Below are 19134 nucleotides of genomic sequence, written 5' to 3' on the forward strand. Positions count from 1 at the left end.
CTCCTTCTCACAGACAGCAAGTGCACCTTCTTACACACGTCACATACTGTCACGTCATACGTCACATATGTATACGCCCTCGCGGAGCACAGAGGTAGCAGCATGGGTAACGCTAGCTGTGTTGCGAGTGATAATACGAGAGAAAGAAGGTGCGAATCTGGTACCAAATCAAGGAAGAATTCATTCCCAAGAAAAACAGCAGGGGGTTCATCGTCTGGCGGTGGTTTGGCTTCAAGTGGGAATATGTCGAACAGACAACCGTAATTTGTCAAGTGTGGGGCAAAAGCTTTGCTACAAAAAGTAGCATTACTGCTAATGTGTAGCATCATTTGAAAAGTCACCTGCTAGAGAATGAAGACTGCTTACTCCGAATATCAACATCTTCACTCGGTGTCACACCAACAAAATGCAGAGGCAAACATTTCCACATCAACACCGTATTAAAAAAATAGTGAACAACATAAGGAGATAACGTCCGCAGTAACCCACTTATTATGCAGCTCATTTTTATTTGACAGTTATTGAAATATCTTGTGTGACATCATGCACAAAAGTGCACCTTATTTGTTGTAAACTATTGTAGTTTCGTTCTGTACAAAAAGTGCACTTTAATTTAGTGTTGTTTTGATATGTCATCTTAGTGACATAATGCACAAAAGTGCACTATTAGCTCGTTTTAAAATGTCTCTGACAATCTTGCACTTTCTGTTTTGAAATGACATGAATGTTTGTGCAACTGCTTAATAACTGTTTAATAAATACAGTTTTGGACAATTGACTTAGTTGTGATTTCTCACTGCATGAAAGTTTAAAGCTAGCATATATTGATGCAGTATCAAGAAGAATGTTTTAATGTAGACACATAGAATCATTATACTGCTGTCATTATATGCATCAGGTGTTCATTCAAAGCTAAGACAAAATATTCCAAAATATATATCATGTATCGCGATATGGCCTAAAAATATCGAGATATTAAAAAAAGGCCATTTCGCCCAGCCCTATTTCCACATACACTTCTTACATTTTATTACGTATTTATTTCTTGGTGTTGTTCAAAGCTAGCTTACGGTTAGCTTAGCTATTAGAATGCTTTCTCCTGGCCTGCACTTGGTGTGTAACAAGTTTAGCCTCGTCCTCCAATGACAATGTTACTTGTTAAGATGCTAAGAAATTCAGTTTTCTTGCCGAAACGCAGATGATTATTACTAGCTTGGTGGAGCGGCTGTGTATGGAGATACATAATCAGAAAAAAATACTCTGTCAGCCAGAGAGGATCGGCATCAATCTGTAATGGCGAACACATATTTTTCCCACTAAAATCGGCGAATATTGGTCGTTTGGCAAATCCCTAGTCCCGATATTTATGCCCATGTGTCAAAGCTCTTCTTTGCTTTGATTTAATGCACTTTGTGGTACATTTTTGGTGCAAAAGTGTTGGGACACAACACCCAGTCAATTTAAAGCATTGTGTACCAATACTTCTGTCTATATGGCAGCCCCACTCAGGGTGGTCTTACTGGTCGGTTGCACTGAAAGGACCGACCAGCTAATGATTTTGAATGGACGCACACATGTGCTGCACCAACCTAACAGCTGCTCTGCTGCTGTTGGACATACATAACGTTTGTCCACTACCCAGAAAGCAATGTAGTGATTGTAACCTCCTAGACAATCCATAAACACCCACCCCAGCCTCATCCAGTCCCATCCCAAACAATACCAGCACTGTTCCAGAAACCTCACAACGCATTTGTCTCCTGATGTCAGCTCTGCTGCATTGCTGCGCTGTCGTCTCGCATCCACTGAAGGGCGAGAAAGCACGGAAAGCCTGCCTGCGCTTCAAGAAGGCAGCCAAGCGTGCAATAGCAAAATCATTTTGGAAGCAAATGAGTGTCCCTCAGTCGATGTCCTTATGTACAAATGTATTTTTTATCATTTGGTATTCCAAAACACATTCAGATGTCTTTTTATATGCATGCCACAGCAACAGGTGGCACCGACAAAAAAGGCCTTTTTAGCCAGTGGGAAGCCTGAAGAATGTTGTTTTGGGGAAAAGGTACAATGGTGGACCAAGTAAAATATAAATAATATGTTTATCGTGTACTAATCAGGATATGGAGTTACTCAATTGAATATGAAAAAATAATAATGAAAAAAAAAATTATTGTTCGGACTTAAATTACTTTTTTTATATTAAATAAAAATGAAGAAAGCTAATTCTGGAAAAGACACAGCAATATAATTGAGATATTGAAGAGGTTCATTCGGCCTACTGATGACTCATTTGTATAAACAAGGGTCTTCTATAAAAGGCCTGATAGTAAAAATTTTTTGTACCTGACAAATTTGACAACAGTCAAATATGTCACTTTTGAATATGGTGTATTTAAAAACGGTATTTTTTCACAAGCTTCCACACTTAGATATATTTTTTGTCCCCCTGCAAGACACACAGTACAAAACCTCCTTGGAGGAGCAACAGATGGTGCTGTTAGCCTTAACCAGACTACCATTTTTAGACATAAACCAAAAAATATAACTTCACAAAGCACACAGAGCTGAGTTGTGCGTCGCCAAGGTGCTGTCGCCCCAGGTTACGGGGTTGCTAGGGGATGGATGAGGATGACTGGCATCATCATCATCACTGCGACCATGTGCTGCTGCGCATCCTAATTCTTTCATCCTTCCTTTTTGTACTCGATGAAAGCAAGAGTGTGTGGGAAAAGGCTAACGGCGTTTAGTAAGGATTCGTCGCGTCATGCTCCGCTTTAGCCCTGCCAAGTCACAATTAGTAGCAGTGAGCAAAGAAATGCTGTTCACGCCATCATAACAGTTGTTATGATCATGGCAGTTACGCTGACGTCGCCATAGCGACACATGCCCAAAACAAGGCTCCATGTTGTCGTTAAGATTGTGTGAAGATAGCGTGGTGGTGTATTGTGTTGCTGTGTGTGTCATAAATAGAAGCTGCTTTGTGGTTTGAGGCGCCAGCTACAGAGGATACGCCTGGCACCTGGGACATTTTGCAGAGTAAAGGATTATAGAAATACAACACACTTTTCTTTTACTGTCAGCAAAAGGTAAAAGTTGTCTCCAATATGTATCCCACAGCAGCAGGTGACGCCTGCACGCTGAACCATACCAACTTTTTGCCCATGGGAAGGAAGCTTGAAGATAGACATTTTAGGTAAGGACTGAGAAAAAAATACAAAATAAAGGTGCACAGCCAATCAGAAACCTGAAGAAAGGCCTTACAGGAATGGCGCAAGAGTAACAATGGCATATCGATTACACTCAAATTATGGCAGCATTACACACACCCTTTCCCTCACTGCATGTGTTGCAGTTTGTTTGTGACTTTTGTTTTAAAATATTAAGTGATTATTTGCTAAACGTAATCCAAGCCGATATTATTTACAGTGTAAGTGTGAGATATAATGTAATTAAGGATAAGTAAGGTTTGCAGCCTATAATAACTTTAGGATTAGCGCATGATATGTTGTGTACACTTTTCATAGGCTTATCTCGTATTGTAGATTTTACCCCACGAAGCTGCTCATGTACTAACAGTAGCACGGCAGACATACATACAATAATCGATTCTAATGTGTAAGGAATGTGTCAAAGTATGTATCAGGATGACACTGTTAGTTTGGTAGGTACCGACTAGGGCTGTGCAATATGGGCCAAAAATGATACTGCAGTATTTTTTTGTCCGAATGGCAGTATACAGTATATACGAGTAACCATCCGGATTGTTATAGGCGCAAAGTGTTAAAGCCAGCATCTGTGATGGTGTGGGGGTGTATTAGTGCCCAAGGCATGGGTAACTTACACATCTGTAAAGGCACCATTAATGCTGAAAGGTCCATACAGGTTTTGGAATAACATATGTTGTCATCCAAGCCCCTGCTTATTTCAGCAAGACAAGTGTTACAACAGCGTGGCTTTGTAAAAAAAGAGTGCGGGTACTTTCCTGGCCCGCCTGCAGTCCAGACCTGTCTCCCATCGAAAATGTGTGGCGCATTATGAAGCGTAAAATATGACAGCGGAGACCCCGGACTGTTGAATGACTGAAGCTCTACATAAAACAAGAAAGGGAAAGAATTCCACTTTCAAAGCTTCAAAAATTAGTCTCCTCAGTTCCAAAAAGTTTATTGAGTGATGTTAAAAGAAAAGTTGATGTAACACAGTGGTGAACATGCCCTTTCCCAACTACTTTGGCACGTGTTGCAGCCATGAAATTCAAAGTTTATAACTATTTGCAAAAAATTTTTTTTTTTATGAGTTTATGAGGTGGCGACTTGTCCAGGGTGTACCCTGCCTTCCGCCCGATTGTAGCTGAGATAGGCACCAGCGCCCCCCGCGACCCCGAAAGGGAATAAGCGGTAGAAAATGGATGGATGGATGGAGTTTGAACATCAAATATCTTGTCTTTGTAGTGCATTCAATTGAATATGGGTTGAAAATGATTTGCAAATCATTGTATTTCGTTTATATTTACATCTAACACAATTTCCCAACTTATATAGAAACAGGGTTTGTATATGTGTATATATATATATGTGTATATATATGTGCATATATGTGTGTATATATATATATATATATATATATATATATATATATATATATCCATCCATCCATCCATCTATCTTCTTCCGCTTATCCAAGATTGGGTCGCGGGGGCAGCAGCTTAAGCAGGGAAGCCCAGACTTCCCTCTCCTCAGCCATTTCGTCCAGCTCCTCCCGGGGGGTCCCGAGGCTTTCCCAGGCTAGCCATGAGAGATAGTCTTCCCAACGTGTCCTGGGTCTTCCCCTTGGCCTCCTACCAGTCGAACGTTCCCAAAACACCTCCCTAAGGAGGCGTTCGGGTAGCACCCTGACCAGATGCCCTAACTACCTCATCTGGCTCTTCTCGATGTGGAGGAGCAGCGGATTTCCTATATATATATATATATATATATATATATATATATATATATATGTGTGTATATATATATATACATATCATCTCCTGATGATTGAGGGAACCCCTCATGAAACAGTTCTGTAGAGATGAAGTAGTCTTGTGATTTTTCCCACACCTACATATTGCGCTCTACCACGTTATCGAGCACTATTCTCTGGATAATCCAATCAAGACATATGTATATATATATATATATATATATATATATATATATATATATGTATATATATATTCAGAGTTGGCTCAACATGTTTGAAGTGTTGCCTCCCTTTGCAGGGACTTTTTTTCCTGCATTTTCTGGTGATGGGCTGACTATCATTAATTATTTTACTTTCAGCACGCTTTACCAATTCAAAATAAGTCCAGACTTCAGATGTTGTCCGTTTACTAGGAGGGCTACATCTCAAAAGCATCTTGGAGGCGCGGCGGCTGCTGCTGCTTTTCCAGGAAGTGAGCAATGTCTCCTAAAATGCATTAATAAATGAATGAATGAGTTAAACGTTATTACTAACCGTCTGGAATTTTATTGTGGTTCATCATTATACTGTTCACCGTTACGTCCTTAGTTACAATTGTCCATTAACAAGTCAGAAGTCAAGGGCGATCAGGGCATGTTCTTGCCTTAGATGCTGTTCAATTTTTTTAGGGCATTACAGCAAGTGACAAGGGCGGTCGCGGCACTCGCCGAGGTTAAATTCGAACCCTGTATCTGAAATTAATATAAAAATCTCCTCCACATCGCAGACATACTCATAACACTCCTGCCGATCACAATGGCGCGTTCTGTTTACATAAGGTATTTTAGTAGCGCGGTTTTCGGTGGTCAAGTTTTTTGGTACATCACTTGTCAATAGTGTGCAAATAATAGGCTATGTATATCAATTCATACTGTATGTTTATGTTTGTGTGGTTTGGATTTGATGTCAGTTTTTCCCATGGACACGAACGCAACATCCTTGCCTGAAAGGTGATTGGCAGAGAATGAGGAAGTTTTGTTGTGTGTCCGGGGAAGCACAGACTCACAAGACAAAAGTGTTTGCACTGGAGGTAAAACCTGTTGGAATTGTGCTGTTTGTTATCATACGATTGGTATTAAAAGTTACAAATAGTGTTGGACTTTGTTATTTCTTCTGAGGGCTACAATTTTACTTTAATTTTTTTTCAAGTAAAAAAACAACAACCTTATTTTCAAGATGTGGCGGTAATAAAAATGCTGTGGCTGCGCTTCCATTGAGTGGAAACCCTTAAGTGTAAAAATATTTTTTTTTACCAGCTCAGTGTTAAATGTTTAGCGTTACCATATAAACACCATAAAAGTACCAACAATTGGTACAACTGAGCACCTGTACTTGGGAATTGGTACCGTATTGGTTCAATTGTGACAGGTACCCATCCTACATAATAGCTACCTTCCCGCTCAAAATGTGAAACTTTTACAAAAGAAATCAATCAAAAGCAAATTTCAACTGCAGGGGACATAATTGTTCATGAACGACCATGCACACCAAATGAGTACTAAATGTCAACAATGAAGTTGATAGCACAACTAATCTAACTGCATGATGTGCTCAACAGTAGACAAAACACAGGAAGTGAGACCTCGAGCCGACAAGGTTGCGGTGTCTCTTTCTTGTGCTCAGCCTTGAAACGTAGTGACTGTCCTGACCCATTTGTGGAGCCCCCTACCCCTTGCCTTCCATCCTTTCCACCCACTACCCCTCCTGCTGGACTTTGTAGTGCGGCTTCTGTAATCCCAGCTCGACCCAGAAAGTCCGTCTCATAGCAGGTGGCAATGTGGGCCGCAGGATTCAAGCTGCACAACAATGGCGTCACGTGACCCGGATAGTGTTAGCTTGTCGTGTTTGGAGATCGGTTCAAAGTTCTTACATGAAGAGAAAAATGTTGTTTTGTTGAGATAGCCAACTACAGGTCTGACATGCACATTACAGCCTTTACTGCACGTCTCCCATTAATATTTCTTCAAATGTTTTGAATTTTGAAGTATTTTCTTTTTGTCTGATCAGAGCATCCTGTAGTTTCTCACGCGGCGTTTCTGGCCAATAAACTTCAATATTCCTGAGGGGCCACTTTTTTCTTGATGACACTCGCCAGTTGGTTGCCATTGCTCACACACCCACACGCAAAAGTACACACTCCACGCTCAGTTGGTTGTAGTAAATATTATGTTCCGTAGGATTACAGCCTACGTTTTGAGTTATGGTGAAATTGCAGGATTTAACTGAGCTTTCAAGGGAATCTTGGTTGGAGGATTACACATTACTTTTTTTGTTGTTCAAGCAGCTTAAAGTCGAAACTGTGCAAATGTCCTCTCGGCTGCCCCTAACACTTACCCACTGCCACTTGCTGGTTGTGCTTTGCATTGCAGCCTCACTCACCCTCCATTACCTCCCATTATCAAGACTGGTTGTGACTTTTATGTGTCACTGATTGACCGTTATGTTGTAAAGACGGGCCTTTAGTGCCGTAGCATGATGTCATGTGACACACATCGTAATTTCGCCAGGGAAGACCACCGTCTACATACGAGGGGTAGAGTCTGGGCAGCTATTTTTCACAATGATGTCATTTTTAATCAAGGCACAGTGGGATGGTGTGTGTGTAACAGTTCAGATTACAATGTGTATGCAAGATACGGTAAGAGTAATAGGCAGAGACCCCTATTGATTTTGAACAGTATCTATCAGCTAAAGTCAGGGATTTGGCACTCGGCAAGTCATCAAATAGTGTTCTCTTATCTTGAACCTTTTTGGCATTTCATTCACCCAGATCTTAGTGGTTATTGAAGTGGAAGATTAGTCCATAAATGCAATGGGTGACATGCAGAGATCCACTTTCTTTGAAGTTTAATCTCAAAAAGTTCATGACCTTTGGTTGTTCATTGTCAAAGCGACTAGTTGCTTTTTTTAAGCTTTCTGGTAAAATATTTTAAATGTAGCCAAAGTCAGATTAAGTCAATGGACCTTGGGTAACAGGTGTTCAGTAGACCATAGAACAGATGCTGTTTTAAATTTGACCCCTTAAGGTTCAGCACGGTGGCTTTGGGGTTAGTGTGTCTGCCTCACAATACGAAGGTCCTGGGTTCGCTAATGTGCTCGGGATCTTTTTGTGTGGAGTTTGCATGTCCTCCCCGTGACTGCGTGGGTTCCCTCCGGGTATTCCGGCTTCCTCCCACCTCCAAAGACATGCACCTGGGGATGGGTTGATTGGCAACACTAAACTGGTCCTAGTGTGTGAATGTGAGTGTGAATGTTGTCTGTCTGTCTGTGTTGGCCCTGCGATGAGGTGGCGACTTGTCCAGGGTGTACTTCGCCTTTCACCCGGTTGTAGCTGAGATAGGCTCCAGCGACCCCGAAGGGAATAAGTGGTAGAAAATGGATGGATGGACGGAAGGTTCAAGACCCCTTGTTAGTCAATGTCAATGTCAAATGAATGTCAGAGAAAGCATCCCGTTGCTTTTTAAGGCTTCATGCCCCAAGATCTTTGAGGTAACTGAAGTCGAAGATTAAAGATCAATTCATAAGTATGCAGTCTTTCAGGCTTTGAGATAACTGACAAGAAACAACCTTGTACTTATGGACTGATCTTCTAGTTCAAATAAAGTATCCAGTTGCTTTTTAGGCTTTCTGACAGAAGGTTTTGAACTTACTCAAAGTCAGAGTCATTCAATGGTTCTCAGTGTACAACAGGTGTCCTGTAGACCTTCAGGGGTAGATGGTGTTCCATGTTTAACTTATGTTTAAGCACCATGTTGCTTTTTATGGCTTCATCCCCCAAGATCTTTGAGGTACATGAAGTCAAAGATCATTAGGTCCTTGGTACCATGAGCCTCTGGGAATCCATACTCTTTGAGGATTTAGCGTTAAAAGTAACGTAAACCGTGGATGCAAACATTCATGTAGAAAAATCATCTGAATCCCAGCCTAAAGGTATTTTCAAAATAAGAGCATCAGAGGGGCTAGAAAATAAGATGGAAAATGAAGGCTCAGCTTTATCTGCCGTCTGCAAACATCCCCCACTCCGAGTAGCTGGACCATGCAGTGCGGTGCATTTTTTTTTAACGCCAAATCTGAAGATTGCTGTTGGAGGGTTGTCATCTCTTGTGCAACCCCCACAACACACATGGTTTCTCCACACACACCCATCTGCTGTATCTTGATTGTGTCCATTTGAATGACTGCAGGCTTCCATACTGTATTTTGTCTTTGGGAAAGATGTGTTGAATCTTGTGAAGACGCCAGATCAAGAGACCACTCAGTTGCTTTCACAAAACAGTCGAATTGTAACATTACATACTAAATCAAACTGAAGAAAAATGACCCCATGATTCTATGGCTATCGTCACATTTTTCCTTTTTCTCTGGCAAGACACATTCGTTGTCGTAGCATCACCAAAAACTGCTTTTGAGGCGTGTCTTTGGTCTTCGGTTATGTTTTGCGCCTTTATTGGCCACTGTAGACACACACACACACACACACACACACACACACACACACACACACACACACACACACACACACACACACACATTCTCATTAGCATGCTAACCTCTCCTTGCACATCCACTAGTAACATAGAGAGAGAGAGGGTCGGACCCCCTGCCACGTGCTCCATCTGGGTCGTCTAACAGAACCACCCTACCCCCCAATTCCCTTGTGCCTTTTGAAGATTGGTCACATTTTCATTTCACCACACAGACACACGTGCGCACACACACTGTGACACACACTTAGTCGTCACATAGCGGTGCACAATCGCCCTGTTGCAGCCTCTTTCTTCCAAAAAAAAAGCACCGCAACTGTGTCGCATTGCTGCTCTCAGATCAGCAGTAATAAGCATCGGTGGAGGAAGTATCGTACTAGGGCTCACAATAGAGACACACTATTGCAGTATAGCAATTAAGAGGCTATTCATCACGAGAATAACAAAAAAGCATCCATCATTTTGTGGTTAATTCTCATGTTTTTATTATTATTATTATCATTATTATTGACACTTTCTTCTACACTATTGTTCATCACACCAGCTCTTTTTTTGTTTCGTCCTCAAACGCCCAGGGGTCAACAGTTCAAACACAACTCCCCACCCCCCCATCAACCCATCTCATCCGACCCCAAACGGCCATCAGTTTGTAGAGAAAGGTCACATCTCAACAATTTGTCTCTTCTTCTCCTTTTTTTAAATATTTGTTGCGCTCGCCGCTCATATTTGCATCACACGCCTTACTAGTTGATTTAATGGCCACTAGTTGCACAACATGTGTATTCTCCGTTCAGTGTCAACCGTTCATTATTTTTTTGGTGGGTACATCTGTTGTCATTTGCCCAGGGTGAGGTTGCACACTTTGGGGTTTTTTTTTTTCAAAAAATTAAATGGAAGTACAGAGCTAAAAATAAGAAATGGGTGTGAGAGTAAAGCGAAAGCGAGCGGATGTTGAAGCTGAGCAGACATTTATAGTCAGATAAGAGAAAGAGGAAATGGATGACACATAAACATATCATCATTATTATTACCATTATTATAATATAATATTATTATTATTATCAGGTGTTTCTGATTGAAGAAAACAAAATTAAAATCCATCCATTTGTAAAAATTAAATTTTTTTATTTTTATATCACTCATGCATCCATCCATCTTTTTCTTATCCAGGGTTATTATATCTATTTTAATTATAAGTATGTGGTGTTTTTGTTCTCCCATTAAGATCCATTAATACAATAATGACATTAATACCAACAAACAATACAATTTAATTAATTAATTTATGTTTACAGATATCAGCCACAACAGACAAAAGCCGTAGATATAAGCCATTACGAAAGATTTTGTAAGTGTTTATTTACATACCTGATTGTTTCCAAACGGTGCCTGTCACACAGCAGTAAATCGGCTGATCAAACAAAACAGAAGTCATCTTCATGGACCCACTACCTGCAGAAGCTAGCTCTTCAATCAGCTAAACAGACTCAATAACTCCATGGTGCGTTTTGGTGAATTTATGAAACTGACACAATACAAAAATAATTATTTTGTAATGTATTAATACTAACACAGGCACTTGTAAACATGTGAGCATATTCGCTAATGCTAACGACACCAGGTTAGGTTAGGATAGACTTTATTTATCCCACAATGGGGAAATGATGAGGTTGCAGTGCAGTTCCAAAAGTCCACAAAAAATAATGTAGAAAACATGAGGGAAACAATCAAGAACACGAAGGACATTAAAGACAAGCATGTACAAATATGCAACAACGTGACGTCACACTCGCTGCAGCTCGCTTTTCGTCGGGGACATCAAGGGACAGAAGTAGAGTCTCTAAACACGTGTTCAATCTATAATACCACCAGAAAAAGATGCTAGACTTTTTATTAGTCGTTTTTATTAAAAAAAAAAAAAAAAAAGTCTTTTGATGCTTGAAAAATTCTCAACAAAGTACATTGTACAATAAGCAGCAAACATTTATAATGGAACAAAATGGTATAATATAAAACATATATGGTAATATTAATTAATAATAACACATTTGCTTTTAAATGTATGTTTACATTTTTGCACCTTTTTTGAAATCTCATTATAGCAACTTATACAATGATGTGATGGTGACCCCACCCATGGCCACGCCTCCTCCCACCACAGTTATTTTGTCAATCTGGGGAAACCCTGCAATTAGTTGATCTCTTAGGGGAACTGCCCTTTTTTTGGAATTTTGCCTATCATTCACAATCATTATGAAAGACCTGTGGATGGATGTTTTTTTTTTTTGCATTCTAAATATTAGATAAATGTAAATAGCTCCATTATTTAGCACAGAAGATCATATAAATAACCATTCAAAAAGAGCCAACAATATTTTATGGAAGAGGGGTTGTGTGTGTGTGCCTCACAATACAAAGGTCCTGTGTTTGATGCCAGGGCTTGGGCCCCGTGGTCTTTCTGTGTGGAGTTTGCATGTTCTCCCCATGACTACCGGGGTTCCCTCCAGGTACTCCGGCTTCCTCCCACCTCCAAAGACATGCACCTGGTGATAGGTTGATTGTCAACACTAAATTGGCCTGAGTGTGTGAATGAGGGTGTGAATGTTGTCTGTGTATCTGTGTTGGCCCTGCGATGAGGTGGCGACTTGTCCAGGGTGTACGCCACCTTCCGCCCGAGTGCAGCTATGATAGGCTCCAGCACCACTGCGACCCTGAGAGGGACAAGCGGTAGATAATGGATGGACATTTCGTAACTTGATATTAACCAAGTATTAATGATATTGTTATTATAAGTGCTAAAGCAGACGAACAAATTTATAGCGGCGCCGTGTTCACTAGCTTGTGTGCTAATGTTGACATCGAGTGGTCTGCTGCTTCCTCGCTTCCTTGCTCCCTGTAAGTTTATTTTAGATCATAAATCATGCCTCTCACCAACAGTAGAAATCTGAGTAAGTTTATTATGACAAGTAGGTGCACTTTGACAGCCATTTAGGACCCAAAAATGATCAGGATGACCCCTCCACCCCTTTTTTTTTAACGGATTACGAGTCATTCTTCATCTAAATGGGAGATATATAAACATCCTAGCAGTTGGCATCCTAATGACAGCAGATTTTGCACAGTAAGGGATGTTTTAGTATGTTTGTTGGCTGTCATGGAGTCTGCAGTGAGTAATAATAATCACTGATAAAGAAAAAACAAGTTGTGCTAAACTGCTCAGTCCGTGTTATGGGGTTGCCTATAGCCAAATATGCTTTTGGTTTCACGTTGGACCAACACTTCTGTCACTCACCCGGGTTAGGGATGGTTTTAAACGGTTCATGTTGTCCCCAAAGATGATATCAGATCTTTCCCCAAGTTAGAGAACACGTTCCTGCAGAACCGTGACTAATTGATGATTTATACTTGATGAGAAACTTCCTGGGGCTACTTGTTTCCGGCTGTAAATCCTGTCTACCATTGCGCGAACACACCCTCGTCATTTCTCTTCATCATCAGGACACCTGCAGCTTGATTGCATGCAGGAGACATTTGTCTCCCTTATTGGCTCCATAATGCTAATAATATTGCACAAGGAGAGTGTTGCTATGGCGACGCAGCACCACATGGCAGACATGTCATTATTGTGATCCACTACTGGGATGTCTTCAAACAGGAACAAGGTCTCCTCCTGCGCAGATCGATAGAAACATGGGATAGAATTACGCGGCTAATGATGGCTGAGCTACACGATAAATCACGTCCAATCCCAGAAGGGCGCCCTTGCTGCAGCTTTAAGACGCAGTAACTAATAATGTCTGTGTCAAGGTAAGGATGTCAAGGTATGGATGTAGTTCGGCCATTTACACTCACCTGTGAGTGTATTTATGGAGTAAATGGTAAAGTTGGACGTCGTCTGCTTGGTGGATGACGCAGTGCTCACAGCTGGATAGTAACCTGCCTCTGCGCTATTTTCATTGGTCTGAAATGTTGTTTTTTTTTCAATGTTGGTGATAAGAATCAGAGGCAAAATGGCCTTTGGGTGAAAGATGTGAGGAGGTTGCTGATGCTGACATATGTTGAAGAGTCACTGCAGCAGCGGCAGCCTCCCTGCACTGCACAATGAGTGCTGATCGCTACTGCCATCTGGTGGCTAGAAGAGGAGTGGCAGGCAGTCATAGTACTTCCACTACACTAATTTAAATTTCCTGTAAAAAAAAATCCACACGCTTTATATAGAGATAGCGATGGTAGCAATGTGTCTTAATTTTGTTTTAAGTTATACATTCAACAAGAATAGTCGAAAGTTGTCATAACAACCAGAACATAATCAGGGGGCTATTAGGATTTGATTGAAATTGTTTGAAAATATATCTGAATATACCTGTGCTGCTACAAGAAAAAAAAATGCAATAATAATGTTTTAAAAAAATAAAATAAATAAAAAATGCCCCCACCTTTTTTATTTTTTAAAATTAATTGTAATTGCTGCACTTGCTGCACAAACATTAGCCAAAAGAAGTCAAAGATTATGTACATTATGTGAGAGAACCGCGTTTTTAGGGACCTTGTACGCAAATGTGCAATCCTTTCTATTACAGGAGCACTCTGATGTGTCAAAAACCTATTACCAAAGATGTGAGCAAAGATCCTCTATAAAACAGGAGCATTGTGATGGTTTTAAGGACCTATTATGTGTCAAATATCCTCTTTATGAAAGGAGCACTCTGATATTTTTAAGGACCTATTGCAAAAATGTTGGTCAAAAATACTCAGTGAAAGGGGCATTTGGCTCTTTTTAAGGATCTATTGCAAACATGTGAGTCAAAAACCTTCTATATCACAGGATCATTCGGCTGTTTTTAAAGATCGATTGCAAAAATGTGAGTCAAAAACCTTCTATATGACAGGATCATTCGGCTGTTTTTAAAGAACGAATCCATAAATGTGAATCAAAGATCCTCTTTATGACAGGAGCACTGTGATGTTTTTAATGACCATTTGCAAAAATGTGGGCCAAAGATATATATATATATGTATATGTTAGGATCATTTTGCTGTTTTCAATTACATATTGCAAATCTGTGGGTCAAAGATCCTCTATATGACAGGTGCATTCTGCTCTTTTTTAGGACTGTTTGCAAAACTGAACAAAAATCCTGTACAGGACAGGATCATTCTGTTGTTTTTAATGATCTATTGAAAACATGTTAGTCAAAGATACTCGATGTGACAGGGGCATTCTGCTCTTTTTAAGGATCTATTGCAAACATGTGAGTCAAAAATCCCCTATATTAGGGGTCCCCAACCACCGGGTCCGTGACACATTTGCTACCGGGCCGAAGAGAAATATAAACGACTCCATTTTCGCCGACTTAATTTTCGCATGTCCCAATAGACACATCAATAAGCATGTTTATAGATGTACCGTAAAACTTCTTATCGGAAGATGCCATTTGTTATAGCTTTGTGACATGATACACTGCACATTAATGAAAGTATAAATAAATGTGACAGATTGTAGCCAAAGGTTGATTTCCATCTGCATCTCATTGCAAAGAAACAAGCCCAGGGCTCCCAGTAATTCAGCGTTATAGTGAGTTGTATTTTTCATGCACTTATTTTTGCTGTATTTATCTGGCACAAGTGGAAAGCTGGTCCCTGAAAATAATGCCTACGATAAACCGGTCCGTGTTGCAAAAAAGTTCGGGGACACAGCCATCCATCCCATCCATTTTCTACCGCTTATTCCCTTCGGGGTCGTGGGGGGCGCTTGTGCCTATCTCAGCTACAATCAGGCGGAAGGCGGGGTACACCCTGGACAAGTCTCTGTGCTCCATATTACAGAATCATTTGGCTGTTTTTAAGAATCTATTGCAAACATGTAAGTCAAATGTTCTTATGACAGGAACTCTTTATTGTTTTTAAGAACTTACTGCAAAAACGTGAATCAGAGATCCTCTAAACGACGGGATCAGTTTGCTGTTTTAAAAGATATATTGCAAGAAATGTGTGTCAAAGATCTTCCATATAATAGGACCACTATGATGTTTGGAGGACTTATTGCAAACATGTAAATCTAAGATGTTGGTTACGACAGGAGCACTGTGATGTTTTTAATGACTTATTTCAAAAACGCTGACAAAGATCCTCTATATGTGAGGAGCACTCTGTCGTATTTTAAAGAAGCTCCCACTAAAATGCTGTCAAAGATCCTTTATCTGACAGGATGTTGTTTTTCCCCTTCTTTTGTCTCCAGGTGACGCCTCCAGTCCGATGTCTCCTCCTCCCTTGGTGTGATGCGTCATGGCTCCAGTGCTGACTGGAGTGTGGTGGGGGCCGGAGGCGGGCGTGGTCGGTATAGGGTCAGTGGCGGCAGCCGCGGAGGGCGGGGCGGTGGCGGACATGCTGGGCGGTGGGCAGCTGGTCCTGGTGGTTACCTTGAGCACCCTCGCCACCCTGCTACTGGTGTCCGTCATGCTGCTACTGTGCACCAGCTGTCATGGGTAAGACACAACATTAGGTACACCTGCATCAATGAAATCCAATACAAAACCTGGATCAAAAACTGTATATTTTTGAAGATAATAATGTTCACTTTTCGTTGACGTTTTTTTTCCAGGCAGAAAAAAGCAGCTATTGGGCATTCAGCATGCGACCGTGTGGACCTCATGGATGGAGTGAGTACACGCCTCTTTTTTAACCCAATATTGATGCAGTTTTGATTTGTAACAATATGTTAATATTTGTGATAGTAATTTGCAATAGTTGCACACTGCACTGTATCCTACTAAGAACTGCAACTACATTAATACATATTTTTATATATTATTTGTTATATATTAAATGTATTGTGTATTTTTTGTATTGAATCGCATTACATGTATTTTACACAAATTAATAATATTGTATAATAATATAAAACATTTAAATAATCTAATAACTGTTTTAAAAAAGTAATTTCAATTGTACAGAAAATAAGAAATATTTTCTCCAAAATGTTTTTTTCTGACTGATAATAACTGTTTTTTGTTTTGTTTTTTCAAAAGTGCCGCTTCAGTATTATAAAATGATGTACACAAAACTTAAATATATGAACAAAGCATGATATAAACAACACTGGACTAGAGCAGCCCTATCATGCAAAAACAAGTTTTCTTACCAATGTGTACCTGCTGTTGTTCATTTGGGATCTGCATAAGTCCTGAAAATTTGAAATCAAAGCATGTAGGCATTGCGGAGATAATTATAAAACAATCTTGCCTTCTTGTCTGCTTTCTCCATATGGTCCGTTTGGAATGTGCACAATCGGTGACATCGCCAATTAGGAACATTGTCATCATGTTGCTGTTAATTGTGAAGTGAGAAGTGCCTGTGAAGAAGTCGCTTTGAGTGTATGCCAAGAAGAGTCCTGCTTCACCCACAAACTTTCACATTAATATGGATTTTCCGAAAATTTACTTTTGATGGCGGGCTCGGTGAGTACCATTTATGGCAATTGAGGAGACAATGAAACGTTAACCACCGTATTTTCCGGACTATAGAGCACACCGGGCCGCACCCAGTAAATTTTAGAAGAAAAAATTGTATTTCCTTATACTAGCCGCACAAAAATTATAAGTCACAGATACATACGTTGCGAAATGAGTTGTTTACACAGTAAGATTCTGTACATTTTTAATGAGGTAAAATTAATTATTTCCAAACGTTGACTGTGACACGGAAGTAAAACAGTTGATCAAACAAAACAGAAGTCCTCATCATGAATCCACTAGCGGCGGAAGCTAGCACTCCAGTCAGCTAAACAGAGTTGATTACTCCACGGTGACGTCTCGGGGAGTTGACTGTGGAATTTGTGAAACTGAAACAATAAAAAAAGAATGACGTTGTAAGTTAATAATACTAACACAGACACTAGCGTCATTACAATACGATAGCACATACAAATATGCATAAACGCTCCAACAGACATCACACATGGGACGATTTGGTAAGTATGAATTGTTTTAGTTATATTGCAAAACTTACAAAGGTTGCTTGGAGGAATGAATGACAAATCCATACGAGTAGAACGCTATGGACGGCCAGAAGAGTGAACAGCACTCCGGTTGGGGGAAAAAAATCCCTGTCGTTAATTGTAAGGAGCTGCAGTGAGCAGACTCGTCCAAAAGATGGTGCCCAAGCACAAACAATAAATCAACCTCTCAGTCATTTTGCCAATTTTTTTTTAATAAAATAAACTAAACTATGACCACCAGCGAATAAAAAGCCACAAATTAACCTTATAAGCCGAAGGGTTGCAAGTGTAAGAGAAAAGTATCGGCTTATGGTCCAGTAATAACAGTAGGTTGGAAATGTGTGATTGAGACTAAATTGGCGCTAGTGTGCGAGTGTGAATGTTGTCGATGAGGTGACGACTTGTCCAGTGTGTAATCCGCCTTTCGCCCGAATGCAGCTGAGATAGGCTCCTGCACCCCCACGACCCCATAAAGGGACAAGCGGTAGGAAATGGATGGATGCATTTGTCAGCAATGTTAGCTCGAGTTGTTGTGTAGCTAGCTTAACCTTCTACTGTAAGACAATACGCTTACTGTCTTCCGGCAAAATAAAATTGATTTTCCTAAAAACTAGTTTGAATTGGATCAGTTTCTACTGTGTTTATCAATGACTGAGTAAGTTATAAAATTAATTATTACATTCGCGATGTAGCTCGTAGCGTACCTTAAGACATTTGTGATTTGGGGCTATATAAATAAACATTGATTGATTGATTGATTGATTGATTAAAGTCTTGAGCCACTAATTGTTTACAACTCAAAGCAGCCATGCAGCTGAGGTATTTACATGATATGGAATAGAAAATCCTTTTATCGTCAATATACACATGTATACGTCCAGGATCTAACATTAGAAAGTTAGACTCGGTAGAAGTTGAACCTTAGTCAGCATGTGTAGTTCCAGACCTGTACTTCAGCCGGGTTTCCTTTTTCGCTTTCGCCCGCCTGCATCACCTCCTTCCTTTTTGCCAACAACAAACGTGAGCTACAGATCTGCTATATCATCTGGGATGTTGTGTTGTGGTGAAAGTCACTCAAAATAGATAGCGGTCACCTAAGTCCATAGTGCACAATAAAAGCAAAAAAGTTAAAACAGTAAATAAATAAAAAAAATTGATTGGAAGGGTCGAAGTCTATTCGATGTGAGGGTGCATGGTGAAGACAGCTTAACTTGCATCCAACGCTCAAAACGTGATGTTTTAAAAGGGAGCAAAATTTACTTGAAAACTGGTTTGTCAAACGTCTGTGCAAAGTTTTCACCAAAGAACTACCATTACGTCTTTTATAGACCACAAAGAAGTGTTTTAAATCTAGAATTTATTTTTTAATTATATGACCCCTTTAAAGGTATGACGGCTCTATTAAAGATAGTGACTAATAAAAAAAAATTAAACATGTTAAATTACTACCAGTAAGAATGCCAAAGAAACATCAAATAAAATGTGATATAAAAAATATTAAAACACACATTTTTTAAAAACACATTGTATGTATGTATATATATATATATATATATATATATATATATATATATATGTATATGTGAATGTGGGTGTGAATGTTGTCTGTCTATCTGTGTTGGCCCTGCGATTATGTGGTGACTTGCTCAGGTTGTACCCAGC

The 19134-nt window shown here is 40.0% G+C and overlaps 1 protein-coding gene across 4 annotated transcripts in view; it reads left to right on the forward strand.

Annotated features, from left to right (window-relative positions):
• The window catches only part of pag1 (phosphoprotein membrane anchor with glycosphingolipid microdomains 1), an 85773-nt gene that overhangs the window by 31741 nt on the left and 34898 nt on the right, over positions 1-19134 (forward strand). For 2 of the 4 annotated variants that reach the window (XM_061908494.1, XM_061908497.1), the window contains exons 2-3: positions 15715-15961; positions 16078-16135. In XM_061908494.1, coding sequence (XP_061764478.1) covers positions 15762-15961; positions 16078-16135 — 258 coding nt within the window. In that variant the 5' untranslated portion in view covers positions 15715-15761. Of the gene's footprint in view, positions 1-3012; positions 3034-3114; positions 3191-15714; positions 15962-16077; positions 16136-19134 lie in introns of those variants that run through there. The other 2 variants (XM_061908496.1, XM_061908495.1) reach the window with 2 other exon arrangements.

This window comes from Nerophis ophidion, linkage group LG08 (genome assembly GCF_033978795.1).
Source record: "Nerophis ophidion isolate RoL-2023_Sa linkage group LG08, RoL_Noph_v1.0, whole genome shotgun sequence".
Taxonomy (NCBI): domain Eukaryota; kingdom Metazoa; phylum Chordata; class Actinopteri; order Syngnathiformes; family Syngnathidae; genus Nerophis; species Nerophis ophidion.